A 27,890-nucleotide genomic window follows, 5' to 3' on the forward strand; every position below is an offset into this window, starting at 1 on the left:
GCCCTTCAATTTCTATTTTTGGTGTCCCTGAGGAATTTCACAAACAAGGAGAGCAATGTTATTGCTTTTGCTTCACACGTATTTTACTGCAGTGGAAGGACCAGAAACCTCCATCTTCTCAGTCGTGGTTGAAAGACTTAATGTCTTTCTTATACTTAGAGAAGATTTAGTATAAGGGGATGCTCTGATACATTTAGCAAAACCTGGGATCCTATTCTCTCTTTTGTTAATTATATTCCTTCTTTAGGGGATTAGATAATCCTATTACTCATTAATGTACGTACGCTGTAGCTACTATTTTGAGACTGGACGGTTATAATGCAATGATAAGTAATTGTCTCCCTTGGCGTGTGAATGGTCATGCAGCCCATTGTGCAACACAGTGTTTATTTGTATTTCTGTGCTTTTATGATATCCTCTTGTATTTTTTATTTACTTATTTTTGCTCCTCTTATATCGTATTGTGACACTTTTCGGTTTTTCGGTGGGGGGATGCCATGTTTGTTGTAAAAAAAATGTAAAATCGGTGATCTTATGTCAACAGTTTATGTTTAAGATTGATGGCCCAATAAAAATACTTGTGGAAAAAAATAAAAAAAGACGGAGATAAAAATAAGTTTCTCGTTTTTATTATCAAAATTTAAAAACAATGACTTTGGCATTTCATATTTACTTTCAATCATGAATATCTTAAAGGAAAGTTAGACATGTGGCAAAAAAACAGGATCAATACACTTGGTGTTTTTGAGCTTGGCATAAAGACTGGAAGCAGATTGAAAAACATCTGTTACCAGCCACTAATTATTTCAGTTCTAGGAAGACGTAACTATGTTCGGTGAAAAGCCTTGAGATTCATGTTAAATATATAACATTAGAGAAAGCCAACCCTCCAGTCTTTATGCTAAGCGAATACAGAATCCCAAAACTGTTGTAGAAAAAAAAGAAATTCTGCTGTAAAAAAAAGAACAACTTCACGTACCACAAGAAAAATGACTCCGCGCACTTGAGTACGACACTCAAAATAAAAATGGAGAAATAACAAGTATGCCTACTTCACTCAAAATGAAACTCACATGCTTGAATAATTAAAAAGGATACATTGGCATTTTCACTTCATGCATTATATGTTTAATAAATATATATATTGTAATAAAAGATATGGCTGCACTTCTGAAGGATGAGAATAATGTCAGGGTGGAGGTCTAGCATGTCTACTACAAAGGTGGGTGGGGGGAGGTGGAGGGGTTTAGATTCTGGTTGGCACAGTTTGATCTTTTCTAACAAAGCGTCTCCATCAAACACCGGAGATGTGATCGTGTTCTGCTGCGTCGACAGATATCTCGTGAAAGAACTCGTCTTCCTTCAGCATGCTCTGAAACACAGAGAGGTTAACGGTCAGTTAAAGCCTTCCAGTTTGTAATTTCCTGCTGCTGTTTATGTCGGGGGGAGGAAAACCAACAATGGTTTTTTTTGGGTCAGCGTCTCACCGTCAGATTGTTGATTTCCTCAGAAAACTCTCCGATCTGTCTCACGGTCCCTTCAGAGTCTTCCATCTGCAAAATGCACACAAACGGAGGGTCAGGAAAAAGCCAAAGCAGACTCAAAACTCTCCAGTAATCAGAAGTGAAGTTTTCTCCGTACCTGCTCCAGGTGGTTGAGGGGCTCCTCGTAGATCTGGCCCCCCACCTGGAAGCTGCTGCTCTTTGGCATTTCCACGTTCATGGGGCACACGTACTCCTCGCCATCGTCATGGCGTTTCTTCCTCAAAGTGCCGAAACCCCCGAATGACAGGTGTCTAGGCTGCAGGAGGACGATAAGCAAGTTGTTGACATTTATTTATATTCAGTACAGACATTTTAAGTAGAGCTGGGGCGACTAAAATAAAAACATTTGAATGTGTGATTATTTGCAAAAAATAGGCAGTTCAATCTGTACAATACGCATTACATTTTTAAATGAAACAATCCATTTGTATTCATCAAAAGTACAAAATGACCCTAATCTGTCATTTGAGTGAGATCAAATCAGCTCTGTTGGTAAATGATTGAAGCTCCAGTGTGTGTGTGTGTGTGTGTGTGTGTGTGTGTGTGTGTGTGTGTGTGTGTGTGTGTGTGTGTGTGTGTGTGTGTGTGTGTGTGTGTGTGTGTGTGTGTGTGTGTGTGTGTGTGTGTGTGTGTACAGCAGTACCTTGACCTTGGTGGTGGCGGTGAGCACGCAGTAGTCGGGGTTCTCCAGACAGTCCTGTTTGAGTCTCTGCGCCTCGGAGCCGATGAGCAGGTGGAAGTGAGTGGCCAGGTGGCGCCTCAGCAGGGTTTTGTTGGAGGGGATGTTGAGCAGCAGGGCGAGCGCCTCCACGTTGAAGCGCGGCTCCAACACCTTCAGAGTGTGAAGACATTTCAGAAAACACCATGAGGAGAGGTCAGGAGGGAGACGTCAGGAAGGAAACAAAATAAACAAGTGTTGCATTTTTCAACACCTATGACCTTTTTTTGATAGATTTGTTTTTAAAAGACATCTGTAGCAATATTCACCCTGCCCCCAGTTTGGGCTGTGTTAGTTACATTTCCTCTACACCTGCTGTGCCCCCCCCCCCCTCTCACCATCAGTCCTCCGTGAACACCGCTGCCCCTCAGATTCGGGGCGTATTCGGCCAGATCCACGGAGCGCAGCCACTCCATCACCCTGTGGTTGGTCCACTGGGAGATCTCTGCTGGCGTCATGTTGTTCTGGAGGGGGGGGAAGAGTCCGTGGAAAAGAGTCCGGATGTCAGGGGTGCATACATGTGAAATTAAACAAAATGAGGGAGAGTTTGGGTTGAGACTTCCTGTACCTCATCAGAGGGCCGTCTCCTCAGACAGTTGGGGGCGTAGCCGTTGAGGCGGAGGACCTGGATGGCCCTCTTGATGCTGAGGTGATGGAGGACACTGCCCACCTTCAGAGACAGCAAGTCCTCCTGGGAAGCAGGCGAGAAAAGAAAGAAGGCATTATGGTTTATTCAGTGGGAAAGTTCAGCCAGAATATAAAATAATGATTAACAACCTTTCTTCCAAAAAAACGTTTCCTGTCACTTTCATGTCAGAGAGTTTCATTTTGTCCACAAAGGCTCCAGGGCTACATGACAAATGTTTAACCCTTGAGTCCCACTTTGATTTTGTTCCCTTTCAGGACATCAAAGCTACTTTTAAAGAGTTGAAAAAGGCCATAAGTAGTTGAATTAACATTATGTTGCACTTTCACAGAGTTCAATCTTTTATCAACTTCAACCCTGAATATTCAAGTCATGCATGAACACATCCAAAATGATTGAATAATTAAAAAGTCATAAATCTCCCTAGTGATCCATCAGCTCACCACTGTCATGTAGTGCAGCATGCAGCCGTCAACACGAGCCTCATCAAAGTGACTTTTGTACTGCGGGAGGCCGATGTCGTCCAGCCACCCTGAAGTAAAAACACAGACATTAATGTAGACTAGATGTAAAGCTGTGGGGACAGTGCAGTCGTCAGAGAGTGCCACACTCACTGGTCACCCAGTTGTAGTCCAGTCTGCATTTGAGGTAGTCCTCCTCGGAGGCCAGAGCCTGCAGAGCCAGCTGCAGCTTCTTCCTGTGGAGAGGCTGCTTCATGCACAGCTCCTGATCCGGGAACAGGAACACAACGTCACGCAGGGAACATTTACAGATACAAACATCTCAGAGTATCCCCGTCCTTCCCTTTGAGTTTAAATGTTGAGGAACATGCCCAAGTGCACATTTTGGATAAAGAAAAACCCTAAACTAAAGCTGATATTTCATTGACTAATTAAACAAACCTTCTCCAGGTCGTGCTGTGAAGCCCGCAGTAGTGTCTGTCCTGATTTGATCCAGCTCTGCCCCGGGGCCACATACAGCCCGAGGCCCTGCTCATGGAGCCAGGCACACACGTCCTCTCTGCTCCAGCGGGAGAAGGGGACGTCCACAGCACTGAGGGGACAGAGAGGGGTAATCATCACAGTTTATCCAGTGGTTGAGAGAACAGAGACAGGCCTCACATGTCTGACGCCTGTTGGACACCGACCTGTGTTTGGACTCGCGGGACCAGCCCAGCCTCGGGCCGGCGGTGGCTCGGACCCCCCCCCTCCTGAACTCCGTCTCTGCATCATCCAGGTTGAAGGACGTAGAGTGACTGCGCTTTAGTCTGCAGGAGTGTCACACAGTATAAATGACAGATACAGTCAAGAATCTTATGATAATACTTTAGATAGAGCTGACACACCCTTACCTGCCGAAGAACTTCATGAAGCCCTTGGACTTCTTCTTGGTTTCAGGTGAGCAGGGAAGAGCATCCTGAGGTTTTTTAGGAGGAACGCCGGCCAGGTCCAGATGATCCGTGCCTTTACGTTCCGTCTCAGCTGTGAAAAATAATCATAATAAATAACCAGAATGGACCAGATCAGAGTTTACAAAATAACAACTACAGACGCACCACTACGACACAATGTTAACAAACTAAAAGAAATACAGTTTAACCTGAGCTGTACCGTCCATGCAACTAGTAAACCATTACCAAGGAGAAATACATATTTAAGTGGAAAGTTCCATTGAAACGGCTTCATTGCAGATGGTTTAAAGTCATGGATAAGGGACAGCTGGATGCTTCAGTGAGATCATGGAGAGAAACCTCAACCAGAGCAGGATATAAGAAACTCTAAGAGAAAAACTATCAGTAATTCCCAACTTTGAGTAGAGTTTAAACTAGTTTAAATCCTTCAAAATGTTTGAAATGAGAAAATTATAGAGATGCAACAATCCATCAGTCATATAGGTCAGAAATGTTTGTAAAAAATGTGTATCGGACAAGAAAACTGAAATTGTTGCATCTCCAGAAAACCACGACTGAAACAAACTCAGAATGATGAGGTTTGAAAAGTCAGAGAGATGGGAACCACTGATTTAGAGAAGAGTGGAGGGAAAGCTGTTCAGCATGTGACTCACAGGTTCACCTACAGTAGGTGAAATGGTCACATAGTGTCAGTACTGCAGTTACTTCACATCCAGCTGTTTAATCCAGAGTAACATCTGCAGGCTGTGCTCTACCGTACCTAACGCAGGAGCACTGGCACTCCGGCTGCGGTCTTCACAATTCAACCAGCAGTGAAACAAACACCAGGATCAGAGACAAACATCAAAGTGATTTTAACACCAAAGGAAATGTGATAACTTCCATGGATCGCAGCGTCAGTGTTACCCAGGTTTGGAGAGCTGGCGGTCTGTTTGCCTCCTCGCAGTTTGAAGAAGCTGCGGCCGAAAGAGGAGCGGGCCTTCTTCGAGCCGAAGGTCTCATCACCGGCTCTGATGGGAGACGAGGAACCCAGGGCTGCTTTGTTTTTGGCCTAGGAGAAGAAAGAAATACAAAAGGTAGAAAAGTTACTAACTATTATTTTTATGAGCCAACCAACATATTATCGGTAACTTGCACGCTCTCTAAAGCATTCAGAATGTTTAAAAAGTTGATCTCAATTAAAGGGAGTGTAAAGGATTTTAGATGACATTTAGTGCAATAGTTTTGAAAAGGAAATTGTATTAAATCCTTGAATATGAAAATATGAGATAATTTACACAATTTGTTTTATTTGTTGGTTTTTTTCTTTTCTTTTTTACAGTGTAAAACTATAATGAGAGAACATTCTACAAAATAATGAATGTAAAAAGGGTTGGTGTGATTATTTGTTGTACTTGAGATACTATTTCATTGCAGGACTTGTATGAGTATTCCTACACTCTGGTTCTTCTACTTTTACTTAAGTACAAGTTCAGAGTACCTTCCCACCTCTGTTTAACCTTCATATTCTCGCCTGATACATAAATGTAGTTGCAGCGTTTAACCACCAGGTGTCGGAGCAGGATCATCTCTCACAGTGTGTCCTGTGACTGGAGACTCATGGAAGAAACTAATAGACTAATAGATTCAAATTCAATTGGATAATATGATTATTATGTTGGATTCTTTAACTGCAGTCAACATGTTGACATGGGAGGTCACCTGACCTGCTCGCTGCTGAAGGCCGAGCTGTCCGGCTGTGGGATGTCTGAGGAACTGAAACAACAACAACAATTATTTATTATAAAACAAACGTACTGAAATATCCTCAGCATCAAGTATAGTTGTAGAACTGAAACTTTGCAGACATATAACATAATGAAAAGGTGAATCACTGGTGTAAAAACTACTGAAATAAAAGAAAATGAAGTTAAAGAAAAGTGTACTGACCTCCCTAAAATGCTTTAATGCTATTTAGCTTTAGTCTTGTGTAAAAGAGTGAATTAAGGCATTTTTTTACATAAACTTCAAAAAAATGACATGATAGACAAACATAAATAATCTTCTTTTTAAATACATAGCCGACTTTTAACCTGGGCATAAGTCTCATGACACATAATGTAGATAAGAGAGATACGATTGAACTATAATTGGTTGATTGAACCGAAGCTGGACTTTAAACAACTAGCAACTGTTTCACTCAAAGGAAACTGTATCATATATTTTATTTATTCATTCATTTATTTAACAGGGACAGTGCACATTAATGAACATTTCTGTAAATGTGCCAGAGTTAGCCAAGAGGCTATTTTTCATCTGTAGTCCCTGGACAGATTTTAAAAGTCAACCTAAAACACATTTCATTTTAAACAAGTAAATACAATACATTTAAAACATGCAACAGACATTACTGGGATACTTAAATAAAACAATTTAAAATACAGAACATTAAAACAAAACAAATAAAACAAAACAAAAGAACATGTTAAAACACAGGCGGTGGGTTGTAAGGAGCAGACGATTGGGTCAGTGTTGGCAGAGCTGATTCCTCACTAACCATATTGTGAGTTTTGATTTAAATAAAGTGAATGTGGTCTGGTCTCTGATTGGAGGTGGGATTGAGTTCCATCACTGAGCAGCTTTAACAGAAAATGAAGACTGACTGAAAGAACTTTTTCTGAGTGGAACAATGCAATCTCCTCTCGCTGCACCTCTTGTTACCCTAGTTGCAGTTGTGCGTATGTTAATAAACTGTCTAAGAGGAGGTGAGGTAAGGCCGTTGACAATCTTGTAGAAAAGGCAAGCATTTGTTTAATGAGGTTTTCCCAGCTTAGCAAGTTGGATTTTGAGTATTGGGCAGTGATGCGAAAAAACAGATTTTTTGTCCAGTATTTTGAGTGTTTGTTTGTACAATGACTCCAGTGGTTTTAATGTTGTTGTACTGGCATGTGACCAGGTAGTTAAACAGTAGGTGATGTGTGAGACAACCATAGAGTGTGTGTACATCAGAGATGCCTCAATTGACATGTAATCTCTGGTGAACCTAAACATTCGACAGACTGAATTTGACCCTATTACATATTCCTTGAAATTGAGTGTTGAATCAATCATGACTCCAAGGTACTTGTATTGTGACACCACCTGTAGCCTCTCCCCTGACACATACAGAGCATATTCTTGCAAAGTGTCCCATAGCTTAGGAGAAACTCCAGAAAGCTCAAACAACATCTGTCAGAATGAATGGATATGTTGTGCAGATATTTCTCAGTTTGTATTCCGCCCCTGAGACGAAATGAAAGATAGAGGAAGTATATTTCAGTGACGCTGAGATGACTGTTACCTGTGGGCCGCCTGTAGCTGTCGCTCTCTGTCCAGATCATTCATCTCAGACAGGACTGCTATACAAGGGATGGACTGAGACAACACAGAAAAACCGGATTAAATAAACATATTTTCCCAGCAGCAGAACATGTACACAGCCTGACAAATATTAACACCGATCACGAGCTCTGAATTCCTGGGAGAAACCGCTCTCAGGGTGGGAGGCAGACATGGAGCTTTTCTAAAGGAAGTCTGCAGTCTGGGGTTCATCCTGTGTGAAAAATTGTTTTGACAGGAGGTTGTGTTTACCTCTCCAGAGCTTCTTCCTGCCTCCCGTCCCAACGCCAGCGAGTCCTGATCCACCTCCATGGAAACAGAGACCGAGGGATCATCTGCGATATCGTCGTAGTCATCTTCCCTCAGTGTCTCTGAGAGAGGACATGTAGGACAGTCAACGACAATGTGCTGCAGATTAAGCTACAAACACCTTTCTAGGCTGCCTTAAAAGTACTTAAATGCATATATATATATATACTATCCTCTTCTGCTACTGTAGTATTTTGAGAACATTCTAAATCAACCAGAATATGTTATAGTGTGTATTCTTTGTGATACATGTCTTTTCCACTGCAGATATGTATACATTTGCCTTTCATTTGTATTTTATTGTGTTAATACTTTATTTTAAATATTGTAATGCCTGAACCCACTGCTGCTGTAATAAAATAATTTCCAAATTTCGAATGAATTAAGTATTTATCTATCTATCGATAGTAAAACGTTATTCTTAAAATGTATTATTTGATGATTGTGTACAATGTTACAAGGCTCTGTTGGATATGTAGACATGATGTTTGCTATTATTTACGTGAGGTTGTGAGGCCTTTAAAATAAAGTGCTGAAACTTCATTAACTATTCATCGTAGTAGTTACAGGAATGCAAATTAGTTTTACAAAAATAAAGATTATTTTCAATGTGTATGATCTTTAATCACACTGACCTATGATCAGCTCCTGCACTTTCTTGCTCTTTGTGAGGGACTCCTCCAGCTCCTTTATCCTTCGTTCCTGAAAATAAACAAGCAGTTAACCCCAAAATCATCCTTGGAATATCCATGACTCACCCGGTGTAACCTTGAATTCTTAGAAAGGTTTTCTCACATGGCTTCAGCATGAAAAAAAGAATTAAATAACGGAGAAAATTGTCTAGGATAGCCGCATAAACAATCCTCGCTAAGACAGCAGTGTGAGATTGTTTATGTAACACAGTCTGAGTGTTGACGAGTCACCATTTACCTCCACTCAGGAACACTGTTTCTGATTCTTTGCTCACCGTGGAAGCATAATGAACTTTTATTCAAAGGTTTCAAAAGTTCAGTAAAACAAGTGATCATTTTGGGTGTGATGTATTTCTCGATGAATCAAAGCGACTGCTCATTTGTTGCCTCATACCACAGCGTCGCATCACACCGTACCTTCACATCGTTGGCCGACGCCAGTGACCCCAACACCCTCTTCATGTTCAACACTTCAGTGTCTGTGAAAGAAAAAAGATACTTAACTTGTGGAACTTTTTTCAACCCCCCCTGGCTCTGAAAGCAGATAACAGCACAAGGGATCAAAACAGTGAGCTATAGCTCTTGTTTCTGCTTGTTTGTTGGTAGCTGCAGTGAAGTCTTGAGTCGATTATCACCACAACTTATCAAAAACAAGGACTCTCTGTGTTTTACTACAATTAAATACGAGCTAACCACTAGAGAATCTAATCCAAAGTCTTTTCATTACATTGAGATAGATAAGTAAGGTGTGGGATCATTAATCAATAAGAATCCAATTTTGAATGAAATCTTAATCTTTAAAAAATATGTCTCCTCTAATTCACAACAACCAAGAAGCTGCACTGACTACATGTATTTGATGTTAACAGTGTCTGAATAAACAACCAGATGACCTGCATCAGATGTATAATCACGTGTTTACAGGCATGGTTAAGAGACTCCCTTTGAATAAATGGCATTCCTCCACCATCAGAGCGGATGAGATAAGGTCAGCCGAGGGAGAGAGGAGTGAAGCAGTCAGAATGTTAGGTATGTAGCCTATAAAAGCAGATAAGGAGTTGAGTAAGAACTAGAGCTTCTAATCTCCTCGTTATAGTTCTGCTTGTCCGTGAAATGTAAGACGGAGAAAAAATAATGAATTGGGAAATCCAGATGAAAGCAACCATTATTTCTACAGAGGATGCTGGAGGGTCTGGTGTTGGTGGAATGTGAAATGTCTATTTGTCTAATCCTCATAAATGTAATATTAGACTCTGTGAAGCAGCCAGATAATTATTTGAACAGCCCCCACCTCCCTCTCCTCCCTCCGCTCTGTTGTGGCTCTCCATCTTCAGCCTGCTCTCCTCCTTCAGCATCCTCAGCTCCGCCTCTCGCTCCTCCAGCTGCGTCTGCAGCAGCAGCAGCTCCTCCTGGGAAGCAGAGAGTGAAGTCATGGTTCTGCAAGTCTCATCACATGATCTGTCAATTCAACTTGGGTAGATAAATTGATACATTACGTTTGAGTTTGTATTGCCTTAGAAACTTTAGACACATTCCTAGCCCATACAGTGATAATAAAGGTAAAGGAAAAAAGTGAAGGACATGTCACATGACTAATAATTATAAAACAGCGAATCATTATAAACATTAGAAGGCACAAACGTGTTGTTTGTAATATGAATGTTTAGTCTTTAGTACTATAAAGAATGAAAAAAGATGCCCATCACAAATTGTCAATGGTAATGTTTTAAGATGGCTCGAAAAAAAATTCCAAGACACAAAGATATTTAACTTACAATATATTAAACAGACAAATGTAGGTATTTCAAATCGCCGGAAGTTCATTAAGAGCCATGAAAGACATACTGTATGTTTTAACCATAGTAAAACTCGCTCTGTAATTAGTCAAATGTTATGTATTTAGTAAAACTAGTGGAGTGCCCTATTTAACATAACATTTGAAAATAAATGTTAGTCAGTAGTGCTGTTAGTGATTAAGTTAGTTAATTTCTGAACTCTATTAAACACACTGTGGTTGTTTGTGACACAATTCAGTGCAAGCTCATACTATTCACTAAATTCACTCAACTGTGGACACACTGAAACACTGGACACAAAATTCTGGCTAATATTTAAAGTACCGATTAACAAGATGTGTACTTTATAATTGTAGAAAGATACCATGAAAAGAAAATCGTACTGTTTATACTTGTAGCAGTGACTTTAGCAAACGATTCCCTAAATAAGTTATTTCAGTTTGCAGGTGTTAACCCAAAAAAAGGGGGTTGTTAATCAGGTTCTGATCATTTAATCGGTACTGGTGAAGCACTTACAGCGAGCGTGGTGAAAGTCAGGAAAGCAGTGTGCAGCAGTGGAGGAGAAGAAGCAGGTTTAGAGCATCTTAAGGGCCAGAAAGGAGAAGAGTACAGGCTGGAGATCAAACCTTGTTCACCTCATCTCCAGTGAACCGCCCACTGTTCCGCTTTGGACGCTTGACAGGTTAGCATGTAGCAGAAAGATGTTAAAATCACATTAGAAAAAAGGGGGAGGAAGAGAAGCATTTGGTAAGATAGGAGTAAAGACAGGAAGCAGAGGATCGATGTCATGGGGAAGATCACAAGGTTCAAACATCTGATGATACATTTGACTATCTTCAAATTGAATTCAGATCTCCTGTCATAGCAAATGTGAGCGTTTAAATGAATTTTTAGCACACTCACTTTGGTAGCTTTGAGTTTCTTCTCACACTGCAGTCTGTCATTCTCTATGTCAGTCACCCTGAACCGCAGGTCCGTTACTTCCTGGTACAAGCCCTGGGGAGGAGAGAGAAACTCCCGTTACCGTTTAAAGCCTGCACCGCGGGGGGGGGATTAATGGAGACTGTGTGGGAGAGAGTTCACAATTTGTTTTAACAGTGGGAGAATTCCTGCCAAAAGCACCAAATATTAGTTTCAGACTGATGTCCCACCGGAGGGAATTTGAGAAGCTGAGTCCACACATCACACATCGAGGCAAATCCTGGACTAAAGGGAAAATGTCGGGTCACTTACGGCGAAACTGCTTTCATCCCAATCAGCAACAGTGTAGGGGCCCCGGGGTTTGGAGAATCTTTCATTTGAATGTGTATTGTTATTTAGTACTTTCACATCCCTACTCAATCAATTTAAACTGTGATGTCTAACCTGTATCCATTAGTTAAGCTTATGGCATATTCATTTATTGCCTTTTTCTGGATGCAAATGTTCCATTTTCTGTGCCATTTAGAAATTCCATCGTATGTGAGTGAGTGAAAATAAATACAGTTTCGAAGGTTAAAATGAAACTGCTTCTTGAGAAGGCCACAGTCAATTACACAAGGAAAATAAAAATGCATTCTATAAGGCTGTCTCACATACCCGTGCAATTCATTCAATGTGTTGTTGCTGTGAGGGTAGAATACATGTGTGCATGCATTGTGGAAGAATAATGTCCACCTTTAGCACACTCATATGCTGTTTTTCAGAATGCTTACTTTTCTTGCAGTAACACACTTAGAATTACAGTCACTATTGTTGCAGGTTGCCCTCATTTACCGCCCACCTAAAGCTTCCACTATCTTCCTGTCTGAGCTGTCTGAGTTACTCTGCTCCATGTCTCCATCAACTCTCCTGCTCCGTGATTTTAACATTCACGTGGACTCCAGTAATTGCACATTCGCTGCTGAATTCCTCTCACTTCTGGACTGCTTCAGCATCAAGCAACATGTCCAGGGCCCCACCCACACCAAAGGCCACACGCTGGACCTGGTGTGCTCTACCGGCTCTCCGACCCCCGACCTACAGCGCCTCGACCTGGCTGTATCTGACCACCACACCATCCTCTTCACTGTTTCGGTCTCCCTGCCCAGGCAGCATCCCAAACGCACCATTATGTTTAGGAACATCAAGACTATGAGTTCACCGGCCCTATCCGACCTGCTACCTACCCACATGGCCTCGGCTCCCTCCGACTCCACCGTGGACGGCCTGGTAGCCCACTATAACACTGCCCTATCCCTCAGTCTCAACTCTCTCGCCCCCATCAAAACCCAGACTGTTTCCTTCACCCGCCCTGCCCCCTGGGTCACCACCGAACTCCGCTGCTTGAAGGCCTCTGGTCGCCAGCTGTAGAGGCTCTCCAAAAAAACTGGCTTCACGGTCCACCTCCTGGCCTTTGGTGACCATGTCAAAACTTACAAGGAAGCTCTCTCCCCACGCCAAGACTCATTACTACTCCCGTCTCATCGGTGCCCAGCAAAGCAACCCCAGAACACTGTTCTCCACCATCAACCGCCTACTCCGCCCCCCTGACGCCCCCCAGCCCTCAGGGGCTCCCGATCTGTGCTCCAAATTTCTCGACTTCTTCCAGGCGAAAGTCGAGGCCATCCATCAGCAGCTCCTGGCGCCTGGCCCTCCCCCCCTACCTGCACCTCAGCCACCTGGTAACGCACCCACAGCGCCGCGCCTCTCCCACTCCAACCTCTCCTCCTTCTCCCTTGTGGATGCTCTCCAAGTGGCCAAACTGGTCAGCTCGGCCAAAACCTCCACCTGCTCCCTGGACCTCATGCCCACAGCCCTGGTCAAGGACTGCCTACCCACCCTCTGTCCCTACATGGTGGTCATCATCAACGCTTCTCTGGCTTCTGGTATAGTCCCCACCAGTTTCAAAATGGCTTCAGTCACCCCGTACTCAAAAAACCTGGCCTGGACCCCGACGACCTCCAGAACCACCGGCCGATCTCCAACCTTCCTTTCCTAAGCAAAACTCTGGAAAGAGTGGTCGCCGGCCAACTCCATCTGTACATGTCCAACCATGAGCTCGATGAGCCCTTCCAATCCGGCTTCAGACAGCAACACAGCACTGAGACCGCCCTCATCAAGATCACCAACGATCTCCTCATTGCTGCTGACTCTAGCCGCCTCAGCATCCTCATCCTCCTGGACCTCTCTGCAGCGTTCGACACCATCTCTCACAATATCCTCCTCACCCGCCTCTCAGACCTCCTAGGTATCACTGGCACAGCGCTGTCTTGGTTCACATCCTAACTCCATAACAGGAGACAGTTTGTCTCCATCAACAGCTCAAATTCACCCCCGGCCCCAGTCCACCACGGTGTACCCCAGGGCTCTGTGCTTGGCCCCCTCCTGTTCACATTTACATGCTCCCCCTCGGCCAGATCATCCGACATCATGAACTCAATTTCCACTGTTACGCTGATGACAACTGTACCTCAGCACCACTCCATCCTCCCAGCTCCCCCCTCAGTCTCTCATCAACTGCCTGCATGACATCAAAGCATGGATGCCATGCAACTATCTCAAACTAAACAGCAGGAAAACAGCTCATGGTTGTGGCACCCAAGGCGCTGCTCCAGCAGGTTGGTGACTTCATCCTGACGGCTGCTCCATCTCCCCATCTCCTGAAGCTCGCAACCTGGGTGTCATCCTCGACTCCACCCTCTCCTTCCACTCCCATGTCAAGTCTGTGACCAAATCGGCCTTTTTCCATCTAAGGAACATTGCAAGACTCCGACCGTCACTCTCGGAGTCGGTTGCCGAAACCCTAGTCCATGCATTTGTCACCTCCCGCTTGGAATACTGCAATGGTCTCCTGTTTGGGGTTCCCAAGAAAGCCCTGGACAGGCTCCAGTATGTCCAAAACTGTGCTGCTAGGTTACTCACAAATACAAAGCCGTGGCAGCACATCACTCCTATCCTCATCCACCTCCACTGGTTGCCGGTCAAGTCCCGCATATCATTCAAAATCCTCCTCCTTACCTACAAGTCCCTCCATGCCCATGCCCCCTAGTACCTATCGGACATCCTTCACCCACATGCCCCTCTCCGGAACCTGCGGTCTTCAGACTCTGGCCTGCTTACCACCCCCCGCACCAAACTGCGTACCTTCGGGGACAGAGCCTTCAGTGTGGCAGCCCCCACCCTCTGGAACGCTCTCCCTGCGGAGATCCGCAACATCCCCACGCTTGACGCCTTCAAAAGGGCCCTCAAGACCCATCTGTTCACTAAGGCCTTCGGCCCCTAATCTATTTGTTGTTTTGTCTGTCTGACTGGTTGTCTGACTGCCTTTTGTTTTGTTATGTTTGTTTTGCCCTGTTCTTCGTTGTAAAGCGACCTTGGGTCTCATGAAAGGCGCTATATAAATCCAAGCTATTATTATTATTATTGTGAAGGTGTGTGTAATTTGTGAGTTACATCTGACCGCTCTGCCTTTTGGTATAGCCTTTTGTTAAATCAGCAACACCGATTGGTCATCCTGCATCCTGTCTAACTAACAACTTACTTTTGATACTGAAAAAAAAGTATCTGGAGTATTTTAAAAATAGGATTTCTAAAGCTAGTTCTGATAGAGTTTTTGAAAGATTGTAAACATAATGTGAAGTTCAGGGGCTACCATGGGGCTGAATGCTGTTTTCTTTAGGATTTGATTTAAAGTTTAATGGGAGCTAAATGGAAACAAAGAGACATACATGCAGTTGCATTTAATTTAGTCAACTCCCTTTAGAGCTTTACTGTCTGGAAATACCACATTCTATTACCAGAATATATGTCCCAGCTAGTGGACAGAGTGTATGGAAACTATAACTCTCACACACTTTGAGCCCCTCCGGAGGGGAGAGTGGGGGGTAATGGCAGGAAACAGCTGCAGGAGCACAAGGGGTGTTTAAGCCCCTCTGTAACCCTTAAAGAAGTTCACCCTGCACCACATGACAGAGAACAGAGTCCTCCAGTGGAGTGCGACAGACCTTTGCGACTTTAAAAACAATGAGTGGGTGACTTCCAGGATTCAGAGTCAGACATCACATGAAAAAGAACTTCGGCTATCTCTGCTCTATTTATCATGGCAGTACACAGCAGGAGGAGGGGGTTGTACCTCATTCTCCCTGTGGTCTCTCTCCACAGCCGTCAGCTTCAGATTCAGACTGGACACCTCCGTCATCAGCTCCAGCTTCTGCGTCTCCAGAGTGGACCGGGTCAACAGTTCCTGTGGAGCAAGGCGCATGATTGGTAAAGCAGAAAATATTATGTAGAGAAATCAAAGTTTTGGCATGGTCTGGTAATAAATATTTATTCACAAACAGTTACAAATACATGTACTCTTAGGCAGAGTAGAGATGTGTGAAATATGACATCCCGATACGCTACCAAAAGCTTTAGAAAAGTGTAAAAAAAACACCTTACACTAACCAAGCACCGTAAAACCTATATAAACAACTAAATGGCCCTAAAAGTTGTATCAGTCTAAACGTTGTTTTAAATAGGATAGATATAATAAGTCACTTTACAAGGAAATATAATGTTACAAATGAAATGTACGGTGGCCCTGAAGTGCAAGACACTACAGCATTTCACAAAACACCACAGCATTTCACAAAACGCCACAGCATTCCAGAAAACACAACAGCATTTCACAAAACACCACAGCATTTCACAAAACACAACAGCATTTCACAAAACACAACAGCATTTCACAAAACACCACAGCATTTCACATTGGACGGAAAGGGTATTCCTTTAGGGAGAACACTTCTTGTTTGTGATTGGACAGAGCCAGCCAGAGAAGCACTGCTGTGATTGGTTGTTTTTGCTGCCAGTCAAGAAATGACGCTTCGTGATTGGTCAACACCCGACAGCGAAATATGTCCCAACGCATCAGCTGTTAGCACACACTCAGAGCTCACAGCTCCTCATATCTGTTCAGAAACTGGAAAAGAGTTAAACATGTACAAACCACAGACTGTCTATGTCATGGCGAATACAGTCGCTGCTTTATTTATGTCTGTATGACGTTGTTGTGAGTGTGGACGGAGCAGCTACAGGTTAGTTTAGCCTGATGGATCCGATTCCATTCAGAAAACACGCATTTTAAAAGCTTTTCGCCTGCCGTCTTATCTGCAGACTTGTCAAAGCGTTAATTCATAGTTTTTACTAACCGTTATCAGTATGTAGTTACTTCGGCATCACTTTGAAACGTGTATTACAATTAAATCACGGTCAAATATGTTCCTTTTGTTGTAGTTGGTATCCCATAGGATTTACTTGGAGATACACCCCGCCCCCTCTCAGCGCCTCTTGTTTGAATGACAGGAGCAAACACAGCTGACAGCCGCGGTGAAACTCGAGCGATTAGAGCGATGTGAATATTGGGTGGTCTACCATAGTATTTACATGGAGATAAGCCCCTTAAAAACCATGAATTAATAAAGCATTAATTCTATGTTTACTCCTGTCATTCAAACAAGACGCTGGAGAGGGGGCGGGCCGTATCTCCATGTAAATCCTATCGGAATCGGATCGATCAGGCTAAACTAACCTGTAGCTGCTCCGTCCACACTCACAACAACGTCATACAGACATAAATAAAGCAGCGACTGTATTCACCATGACATAGACAGTCTGTGTTTTGTATATGTTGAACTTTTGTCTAGTTTCTGAACAGATATGAGGAGCTGTGAGCTCTGAGTGTGTGCTAACAGCTAACGGCTGATGTGTTGGGCCAATCACGAAGCGTCATTTCTTGACTGGCAGCAAAAACAACCAATCACAGCAGTGCTTCTATGGCTGGCTCTGTCCAATCACAAACAAGAAGTGTTCTCCCTAAGGAATACCCTTTCCGTCCAATGTGAAATGCTGTGGTGTTTTCTGAAATGCCGTGGCGTTTTGTGAAATGCTGTGGTGTCTTGCACTTCAGGGCCACCGTAGAAATGCATCACGTTTTTTAAGGCCTCACATGTTGCAGCAGCTCTTCAGTAGCATTTAGTTTCTCCTGATGATGATCGAGGCAGTTTTCCAGGTCCCGTATCTTTTCACCCTGCACCTCCACCTGATCCGAGAGAACACTGACCTGCACAATGGAGATTCATTGGTAACAATCACACAGAGCACTCAGAGATCACATACTGTCGGTCAGGGATACTCAACTGGAGGCTGAGGGACAGTTTATAGACCAGCATTTATGATATTTAGCTGATCAAATGATCAACTATAAAAAGCCCATAACTTAAATCTTTCAAATATTTAAAGACTAAGCTTAAGGATCCTTCCCTTTCCAACTAACCTGCCCTTTGAGTGTGAATGAAAGGGCAGGTAAGTGTTGACTACCAGATTGCTGGTTTTGAGATTTCAAGGGTTTTGTTGACATTAAGAGATAAGCAGAGGAATGCTAGCCTTGAGTGTTCATTTTATGAAACAGCTGCAACACAATTTGAGCTAGAATGCCTTCAAAATTAACTTGGAATAGTCAGTGGAATAGTATACCCACAGCTATAAATGTAGACTTTTATTCTGTTTACTTTATCAGTCATATTTTTTGTATTTGATTGGTCGGTCTGATGTGAGATGCCAGGGGAAAACAAAACTAATAGGACAACAGGATCATTTTGAATATCAAAAGATAGATTAAAATGAAACTTTTTACAATAATTTTTAGTAAATTCCCAATCTGCATTGAAAACTAATCATGTGTAAACCGTCCATCAATCTTTTCACCAGATTCCTTGAATGTATGTTAGTTTCTGAGTATTCTGTTAAATAACAAAACAAACAAACCAACAAAAGCCACGAACAAAACCACTTAATTGCGTAATCAAGTGCAATTATTCTGCTGCCTTGAAGCTACAATGGAGAATTGTGCCCACCGACCTGAAGAATAAGACACTCTTTGTCACTCTCCACTCGTGACAGACGTTCTTGGTAGATTACTTCTGAGCCGTGACCGTTAGTCTGTAATGAGAAACAATAAGTGTTGATTCGGGTAATCTGAACAAACTGCTGCATTTGTCGCATCAAATAGATCAGAGACGTCAACTGTTTGTTTAGATTGAATAGAAAAGAAGGGGGTTGTACTTTATCTGTCATGTTGAAGTGCGGGTGTGAATGAGGAGTCCTAATGAAAATACACACCAGCCTAGAGACACATGGTATTCTCTTGGATAAAAAAAACAAATATGCGAGTTGGGTTTTCAGAGGAACATGTGAGGGTCGATAGTGTTCTCACATGAAAGTGATTTGCAAATTAAATCAAAAGTCTCCAGCTCACAGATGGAGGGACGAGGCTGTGAGGGAAGAAAAACAAGAGCCCCCGTCTGCGTCAACGCCATGGAAACTATTTGCAGGACTCCTATAGGAACTCCATCATTCATGAAGCACGTCATAACAGCACTTCTACAATAAACAGAGTCCCGGTATAGGCAATGCAGAAAGATCAAGAGATGCAACGCAGATCAGAGCATCATTCATAGCAGGCTTTCTTAAAGAAATGAAGCCTGCAAAGATGCTGATGTTATCCTCCACAGACAGAAAAAGGTTTGGAATGACAGTTCGTTTGGAGATCTGCAACATGTTTACTTTCGCTAGGTTGAAACAATGTTTACCGATGGTGTATCCTCCCGCTGATCATAAATGAAATTTGAATGCAAACCCCCCCTCCCTACTTTACCCCCTCCTGGCACAAGTTGGCGTAGCTTGATCCAATCCTTAAATGGTCTCTAGTGTAACTCTTCTCTCCGAATACTAATTTATCATTTAAAATATGACAGCACTTTAAATCTGCCTTGTGTATGACTTGTGCTATAAATCTGCTTGCTTTGACATGCAGTTTTACAATTTATTCACGTGTTTGTGTTAGTTCGTGGATGGTTGTTAGCTTGGGATCGTAACTGTTATTGTTTTAACTAAACATCTGACATTTTTGTCTGTATTAAATCTGATCTGGCCTTCAAGCAATCACAATACACTTACAATAACAAATGTAATGCTGCTGAAGAGAGGGAGACATTTTTCAAGCATAAAAAACACACAATAGTCGAATTCTTTGTCACGAACACATGCAAGAATATACAGTATGGCACTTTATCATTGTTTACCAATCGTCCCTGCAGCCACTCTGCCACCCCCTCTGCAGTGGTGTCAGGAATCTGACAGCGCAGGTTGTCCTTTTCCTCGTTGTCCATGAGCTCCAGCATCCCGCGCAGGTCCTCCAGCAGGTGCAGCACCCGGAGGCCCCCCAGGAAAGGTGAAGTGGGCGACTGGCAGTCAAACAGCCCGTTATTGTAGTCCATGGCCTTAGAGCCTGGAGAGATTCAACCCAAATCAAACAGTGAAGTTGTGAAGTAGTCATTGCATCACTTCTCTGTGGGCAAAGTGTATTTGTGTCTATACAAATGGCAAGCATCAACAACAACAAAAGGAAGAATTTACTGCCAAAGCCACATTCAATGCTAATATGTTGGTGGGGGTGTGGTGGGAGCAGGATGACTATTCAAAGCTATAAATATAAGTGTTTGTGTAACTGTGTGTTTACAGAGCTCTTCTTGTTGTGTGGGTGCCATTAACAAAAGCAGAGCATATCAACAAAACCCTGTGTGGGTTTGTGACAAGAACTTGGGCATGCAGAAATATGCATACCCAATGTTTATTCCAATTCATTTGTATTCAAACAAATGTCCCATGAAAACTTCATGGGTGAAACTACAAAAGGCATTTCATCTATTTGATCATTAATATTGACTTTAATCAATCAGCGATTTTTATTATAGTTAATTTCCCCTGAGAAAATTCATTTTTTAAGTGACTCAAATGTTACACATAGAATATTGAGCATCTTTTAGCAAGAATTGTACTCCAACTTATAAGTATTCTCTTTATCCCTGTTTACACAAACATACACGAACATACTGCGCAAGCAAATGTTCTAAGGTCTTCTATTACAAGTCATGTGACACAGTGGGTGTTTCTCAATGTTGAGGACGCTTCCTTGGTAGGACATGTCTTCCGAGTCAGGTCGTTCAGAAGCGAGGCAAGAATCTTTCCTAGCCTCGGAAAACGAAGAATGGTGGAACAGGCTAACAGGTGTGCGTCATATGCGAGGCCCCGCCTTAAATGGAGCGTGATTTTCGCCAAAGATATTGGAAATTGGTCCGTGCGCAAAGCATTGTGGGGATTTTAAGACAGCGGAGGATACACATGTGCAGCCTCGAAATTTACCGCAACGAAGGACGCCGGCCTCGGTAGAATTCCAAGGATTCTGGACATTGGAACAGTCCTTCGGCGGGACTCGATGACGCAGCATCCTTGAAATAGTGGCTCTGGAGGAGCCTTCCTCGACATTGAGAAACACCCACTATGTGCCATTAAGGAAATTAAATCTTCCTGCTTATCTGAGGAAATTACATGTTCTGTTTTTTGCTTAGAAACAACATGTTGACTGAACTCCAGTACAGTTTTTCATGTGCTGCTTGCCTACTCTGCACCATCTGTCATTCGTCTCAAATGTCAGCCGTAATGAAGATGTCCAACGACAACAAAGAGGGAGCCAAATAAATAAATATCCGAACAATCATGGCTTCCTCCCAGTAGCGAGGTAGTGTGGCTCTGTGAGGGCTGTGGTTTCTGCAGAAACAGTGGAGATGTCATGTGATCAACTGCCTTGCTCCCATTGGAAAGGTCAGCGCTATAATTACACACATCAGTGGAAAAGTGGGGACTCTGAAAGTGAAGCCTGCTCTGCTCATCTGCAGCTGAGAGGCCAAAAGTTCCCAAGCAGGAGTTTTTATTCCAAACTCAGAGCTTGAATAATCATTAGTTTCTGTCATGGCGGGGACAATGGAAACTTTGTTTAATTTCTCATGATGGAAGAATGCAGTGGAGGCAGAAAGGGCCAGTGACCCAGCAGCACAACTTCAGCATTATTTGAAATGTTTCTATACATTCAGGGGGATTACATCAAACTGCAGGTAGAAGTGGAAGGAGAAGGGCACATTGTGTTACCTTCCACTGGACATAGTATTCCCAGCTTGCAATTCAATGGTTTCCAGATGTGGCTAGACCCTATAGTATGCCATGCCCACTTAAAAAAGTGCTATGGTCTTTACGTCCAAGTGTACAATGTGGTTACCTGCTATGATCCCATCCATCTGCTCCAAGGCTGCTGCCAACATATCGCTGGCGTCCGACATCATCTTGAGCTCAATGAATCTGAGAGAGAAAGAAGAGAGGGACACATAAAAAAAAGGACTAAACCAAAGCTCTCCGACATTAAATTCCACCATTTTTTTAAGATAGTAAACTGGATATTTTTGGACTGTTGATCAGACAAAACAAGACATTTTAAGACCCATACATGGGAAAAGGAAATGTAGATTCTAACTGTTTTCTGACATGTTATAGACTAGACAGTTAACTCTATGTAACTCTAATTCAAATATTTGTGAGTTCCTATTTTATTGTATGTGTACAGTTCAGAGCACTGCTCTTCTCCCACACAAGCATACGTTTTAAACAACAAAGCCAGCCTGCATGCTTTCACATTTCCTTATGAAATAAACATGATAGTGTTATCACTAATCCTGTTGGAGTACAAGCCCTCTTTCTTCTTTCTCAAATGACGTCTGCATCAAATTAACCCTGCACTCTGTGCCACAAAAAACAGGCTCCCTGAGAGACAAAAAACAATGTGATTGCCAGGACTTATTACCCAACAAGCCTTATTTCCGTCAGTACGGCGGTCACGGTCACGGGCAAGACCCTAACTGAAATAATGGCACTATTCTCCCAGGGGCCTTGTAGCATTGGCATGCCCGGCATGGCATCTCAAACCTCCATAACAAAGTTGAATCCACATGACGGCTGAATTATTATCAAGGCTCTCCTTTACTTGCACCACTTATCAATTGAAGCTCAATCAGATGTAAAGTGGATGAGATTGTACACAGTACTGTATGTGGAGTGCGCAGCTAAAGCTCAGAACTAACAAAATAATAAACAGTGGCTCAACTTGTTCAGGGGTTCAGGGGTACTTGTTGGGGGGTGGCAGGGCTTGCAGGTTTACTTTATTTCCTCCCTTTAAGGGGCCACAGGGTCACACCCAGAAGAGTAAAACATGTGCATAAAGAGCGTGAATAAAGCAAGGATGTCAACAAGGGGCCTTAAGTGCTTGTTGCTAAATGTTTCTAAAACCTCTTCATACAGACTGTTTTGTATTACTACATAATACTCCATGAAAATATTCTGGGGATTTAGTCAACAAGATGAACACATAAAAACATTTTGTGTAGCCCTTTTAAAACATTACAAAACAGGATCTTGGTTAGTAAGCATACCAGAAAATACCTTACATTTAGAAATAATACAGCTTTCAAATGAAATGTCACAGTTCTCATGAGGTATTCAGGGTGGAGGAGTGCCACAGATCCAGGTCTTACAGGTTGATTCAAAACCATCCCTTACTCTCACCGGGGTGGAAGCTTCCCCCCCTGAGAGAAACCTAAATCTCGTGCCTGATGTTGTTTGTTGAGAATCCAAATATGTGTTCTCACTGTGTGAATGCAATAAAAACAAATGGCATGAGGAGAGAGACACCAGTGTGTGCTATCTTCTGCTCTACTTAACTATTGTGTACCGATTTCTGGTCACAATGCAAAAGCGGGGGAGTGAAGAAGGGTAGGGTGAAACATTTTGAAAGATAAAACAAATCAAAAAAAGTGTGAACCATAATTGAGGCTGCTCTCCTGTCGGTGTCTAGTGGTCAAAGCCACATCAAAACTGGTATTATGAGTTTCATAGAAATCCAATTTAGTGGACAAAAGAGCATCTTACCAACCTATTTCGAAATACTGAATTGTTTTTATGTTGATGCTTAAATGTAATTACAAGTACCTTCTGCTAGTCATGCAACAGCAGATTGCATTGAAACTCAGGTTAACTAGCCTGTCCATTCACTAGACTCATAAATCCAGGAATTTTTGAAATGCCAGGCTGAGTTGTTTCCACTTCTTTTCACATCCTTGATGATCCATTAAAAACGTTCTGACTAAATGAGAAAAGCCAACAGAGGAGAGTCCATCTCTATGAAGAAGTGTGTGCATGATGACTGATAGCGCCAAAGTGTAGGAGTGAGCAATACACACATTCCTGAGCAGGTTACTTATCCAAAAAACCAAACACAGCCTGGTACTGACATCCCTGCTGACCTCCCTCCCTCCCTCCTTCCTTAAGACTCCACAGACTTTTTTTCATTTAAAAACCTAAATATCAGGCGTTTGGAAACATGGTCTCTTATTTGGACTCAATACTAAATCGTCCTGGTGCTGTGAACACCCAGGATGGTGCTTTAATCAAACGCAGAAAATGATTCCTAATCAAAGCACTAATTACTATTTTAAAAGAAAAGTTTGCTAAAAAAAAAAAAGGACCAGCTGTTTAAGTAAATACCATAGTCTTTCTTTAAATTTAACAATACTGTATGTACTGTATGTAACCAATTTTAAATATTTAGTTATCTTCGTCCAACTATTTTGATAACAGCATAATCGTTCAAGTATTTGTCTAGAAAGAAAGTATGTTACTGGCAACCATTTTAAATATAAATGTTAATGTAAAAGCAGCCATTTCTAAAAGGAAGATTCCCTGCAGTTATATAACACTTTAATCCTTGGGTTTTGGATTGACAAAACAAAACATTTTAATTTCTATTCTCATCTAAATCTGTGAAGGAATTGAGAATTTGAAGGAAAGTCTTTCAACTCCAAACAGATAACTACTTTGGAGAAAAATTATAAATGAACAGATGTCGTATTCTGAAGCAGATTTTTCAATTTCTTTCTGTCAAAGACAATATAACTTAATATCAGCTAACCTTAGGTTCTCGTGGGTTGAGTTGAAAAATGTTGTTCAAAAGACATTAGGCTAAACAAGGAGATGGTTACAGCTTTTTCAAATGGACTTTTCACAACATTACATAGTAATCTGTATGCACTCAGTTTGAGGCTCACAATTCACTTAAAGCTCTATTCCAAACACAGCATTCAAACCTTTTATAAATGCATCAATGCCACCATTCTGAAAGTATCCAAGTGAAGTCAAATTTACAAATATATTTTATAGGAAGACAAATCTGTCGGAAAGTCCTACCTACTTTGCTGCAAGGTGGCTTTAACAGCAACCAGATGTAGAGAGAGAGAGAGAGAGAGAGAGAGAGAGAGAGAGAGAGAGAGAGAGAGAGAGAGAGAGAGAGAGAGAGAGAGAGAGAGAGAGAGAGAGATACTGAGGGGGAGGGACAATGCTTTGGAAAAGAAAATAGCCTGGGATAACATGACCATTCTGAGTGATCTGGCTCTGAACACACACACACGGACGCATATATTCAAACACACGCCTCTGCTTGTGCCTCTAACACTACGATAGCTTACTTCCAGCTGTGGCACAGATGTGCATTTCAGAATTGAACTGCCTCAGAGTAGTATTAGAAGATGCATTAGTGTTTGCTAGTACAGTAACTGGTCATAGTATAGTGCAAGATATTGCTTGATTCTTTCCTCAGTTTAGCTATCAAACATATTACCAAGAGAAATATGACTTCCTCACTGCATCCAGTAGCCACAGTACACTTGTGTTTTCACTTAGCTTTCACAGTTGCCAAGATATTGACCTTTCCAAGTTCTATTTACAGCCAATAAAAACAACATTGGATCATTTCATCATTTAGTTTCCTGCTAGCTTTAACGCTTCTGCTCATTCACTTTGAATGGGGTGACGTTACGCTTTGCCGAACTGCATTGTGGTTCCGTCGCTTCGCGTTGCTCGCTTCAAAAGTTGAGCAATGTTCTACTGTTGAAGCTTCGACAGAAGCGTCAGCCAATTAAATCATAAGCCAGTACAAGCTCTAGCCAATCAAACCGCGTGCTTGTTTGTCCGGGGCGGGAGATTCATGTGATTGGTTGTTGGTTGAGTTTCAGACATGCCCACCGGCAAGCTTCTCCACACGCCGCCATGTGGACGCTGCGTGATAAACAATACTCTTTCCAACTTCTATTTTATTTATTGGTAATATAAAATACAAAGAAATGTAAATATTTGTATTGCGAATCGATTTTTTTTCAATAGTTGCTGATCAAATAAGTCGACTTGTTTTAGCAATAACCTCAATTAGTTGCAGTACAACAATAATAGTTACAGTACTACCTGGAGAGGTAACACAGACATGAAGCGTGACTTTTGGAAATCCAATCCAGCAGTCAAACACCATGCGTGTGTTTACATTTCCTCCAAAGAGAAGGTTCAGTGGACTTTTAGTTTTGGCTGCTGCGAGTGAGGTCAGACTGTTTGACAGAAACGACAGCCCAGACTTTAAACTAGTGCAGCGGTGGCCATATTGAGACCCTGCACAAACAACTCTTTGTCCTTCAGAGACTCACATGATACCACCGTGACATTGAACCCAAGCTGTTGCGGTTTTTCCATGCGGCCCTCAACTACATCATAGTCAAAAATCTCAAAGGAGGGGGGAAATAATAAAAGAGGATTGAGTATAGGGGCAGGAGGAACTGAGTAAGAAGTCATCAAGCAACTAAGTTTCACTGCCTTTGTCATCAAGGTCTCAGCACAGAAGCATAAAGTCTTCCTTTAGGCCATAATGTGACAGTTGTCGCTGTAAACTAAGCCTAAGATATGTAAAGAACTGCAAAGGCAAATGAGGTCTACAATAGTGGCAACAATGAATGAAACTGTAAACACAGAGGCATTCCTACAATCAGGAAGACCGTCACTCAGTCCTGTCAGGAAGCATTTCCTGGCACACTCTGGAGAAATGTCTTCCTCTAAGTCAGAAATGGCCATTTCCCAGCACTGACTGCTCCAACAAAACTAAAATCTGAAATAATCTAAAAGCCACATCTCATATAAAACCCGGCCCTTTCATTATTTTCCTGTGCGATACGTTTTTGATTAAGATTTTAATTTAATTTCAGAAGCCTGTAAACACCCCAATGACTAATGACTCTAAATTGACACCTCCCTTCTTTCAAAATACACTTTAGAGTACTCTACCAAGAATGCAAAGAATGCAACCATCAGGAAATAAGGGGCATGATATAGAAAGGCCTACCTCTATGTATGTAACACTTAGTTTGTAGAGAATTCAAAATACATGTTGATCCATCCAAATGAGCTGGGAATACAAACTAAGGCTGATAAAGAACTTTAAGTCACTGAACAACAAACAAATGCCTTGATGAAACAAAATGATGTGCGCCAGGAGATTAGATCTGTGTCTTAATGAAACAATCAATGTGAAAATGTGTTTAATTAAGCTTAATTTCCTGCAGCCACATCAGATATGGCTATGCAATCAAGTGTGCAACAGCTGGAATTTCTGAGCAGCAAACTGTTAGCCATGAGTGTGACGAGATACAAATATGGTTATTGTGAGAGAAGGAAATAAAATCCTTTGTTATGCTTTCCTTTGCCCGGAAGCTAAGACATCAGCAGACGCAGACAAGAGGGCTGCCAGCAGGTCATGCAGAGCCTCAGGATGGAGCTTTTTCCTGAACAACGTTATACTACAGAGTTGTACCCCAAACAAAGGCTGCAGCAGCGTGAGATGGATCATGAAAGAAGCTGACACTGGACCAGAAGGACCTTTAAACTGCAGGCTTTGTGTAGGCTTCTGCTGCTTATACAGTCAATCTGTGTGGGAGCCAGACTGGAGGTTCACCACAGTGACTCATCACTTGGCTTGTAGATGTATTAACATGTGATGCATTAATTAGCTGCGGTTAAAAACAAAATAAAAATAAGTGTTCCCATAGAAAGATAGCATAATTCATTCAACTGGTGAAACTATAATGCCTGAGGGGATTTCTGAGGGAATAATACTTTTTCTCCATAACACATTTTTATGCAAGTACAAAAAAATGTCGGATTACAAACAAGAACATTAATTTAAACTGTTAATAAAAGCACAATTAACAGCAATAACTGCACGTTACACGTATGTCTCCACAAATAACACAGTAAATATTGTACGTAAAAAGTTACCCATTTTAATAACTATATGGAGGATACTCGAAATACTGACAATTGAAAACTAACTAAGCTAAACTCTGTACGTCACGTTAGCTAACACACACATTCGTATCACGCTAGCTACGTTACGTCCAATTAAAATGAATAAGGCGTTAATGGTCACACAATTAAGCTAGCAAGACCAACCACACTTGGACAAACAAACCGTTAAAACTAAGCCTGTTTCAAAAGTTAATTTAAACTTCGGTTAAACTTACATTTTTCGACCAAGTGTAATAAAAAAAAGCAGCTTTACTCCAAATACTTTGGGACTTTTCACAGGAGCTTCATGGTTAGCGTTCACCTTCCCATTGAGTTTCTCTGTGAACTGAAGTTTTCATCCAAACCAAGAGCCATGT

The 27,890-nt window shown here is 42.1% G+C and overlaps 1 protein-coding gene across 1 annotated transcript; it reads right to left on the reverse strand.

Annotated features, from left to right (window-relative positions):
* Window positions 1–607: 607 nt before the first annotated feature.
* ppfibp1a (PPFIA binding protein 1a) lies at window positions 608–27,890 on the reverse strand. The gene is made up of 25 exons (XM_034226047.1): window positions 27,750–27,890; window positions 21,587–21,666; window positions 19,557–19,762; window positions 18,334–18,414; window positions 17,423–17,536; window positions 15,566–15,676; window positions 11,377–11,469; window positions 9,969–10,086; window positions 9,095–9,156; window positions 8,621–8,687; window positions 7,929–8,047; window positions 7,639–7,712; window positions 6,026–6,074; window positions 5,226–5,370; window positions 4,260–4,389; window positions 4,056–4,175; window positions 3,811–3,961; window positions 3,523–3,634; window positions 3,352–3,440; window positions 2,831–2,953; window positions 2,601–2,726; window positions 2,188–2,376; window positions 1,642–1,800; window positions 1,488–1,553; window positions 608–1,372 (listed from the first exon to the last, which is right to left on the reverse strand). The coding sequence occupies exons 2-25, from the start codon at window positions 21,648–21,650 to the stop codon at window positions 1,295–1,297; spliced, it is 2,646 nt and encodes an 881-aa protein (XP_034081938.1). The 5' UTR covers window positions 21,651–21,666; window positions 27,750–27,890; the 3' UTR covers window positions 608–1,294.

This window comes from Gymnodraco acuticeps, unplaced genomic scaffold (assembly GCF_902827175.1).
Source record: "Gymnodraco acuticeps unplaced genomic scaffold, fGymAcu1.1, whole genome shotgun sequence".
Taxonomy (NCBI): Eukaryota; Metazoa; Chordata; class Actinopteri; order Perciformes; family Bathydraconidae; genus Gymnodraco; species Gymnodraco acuticeps.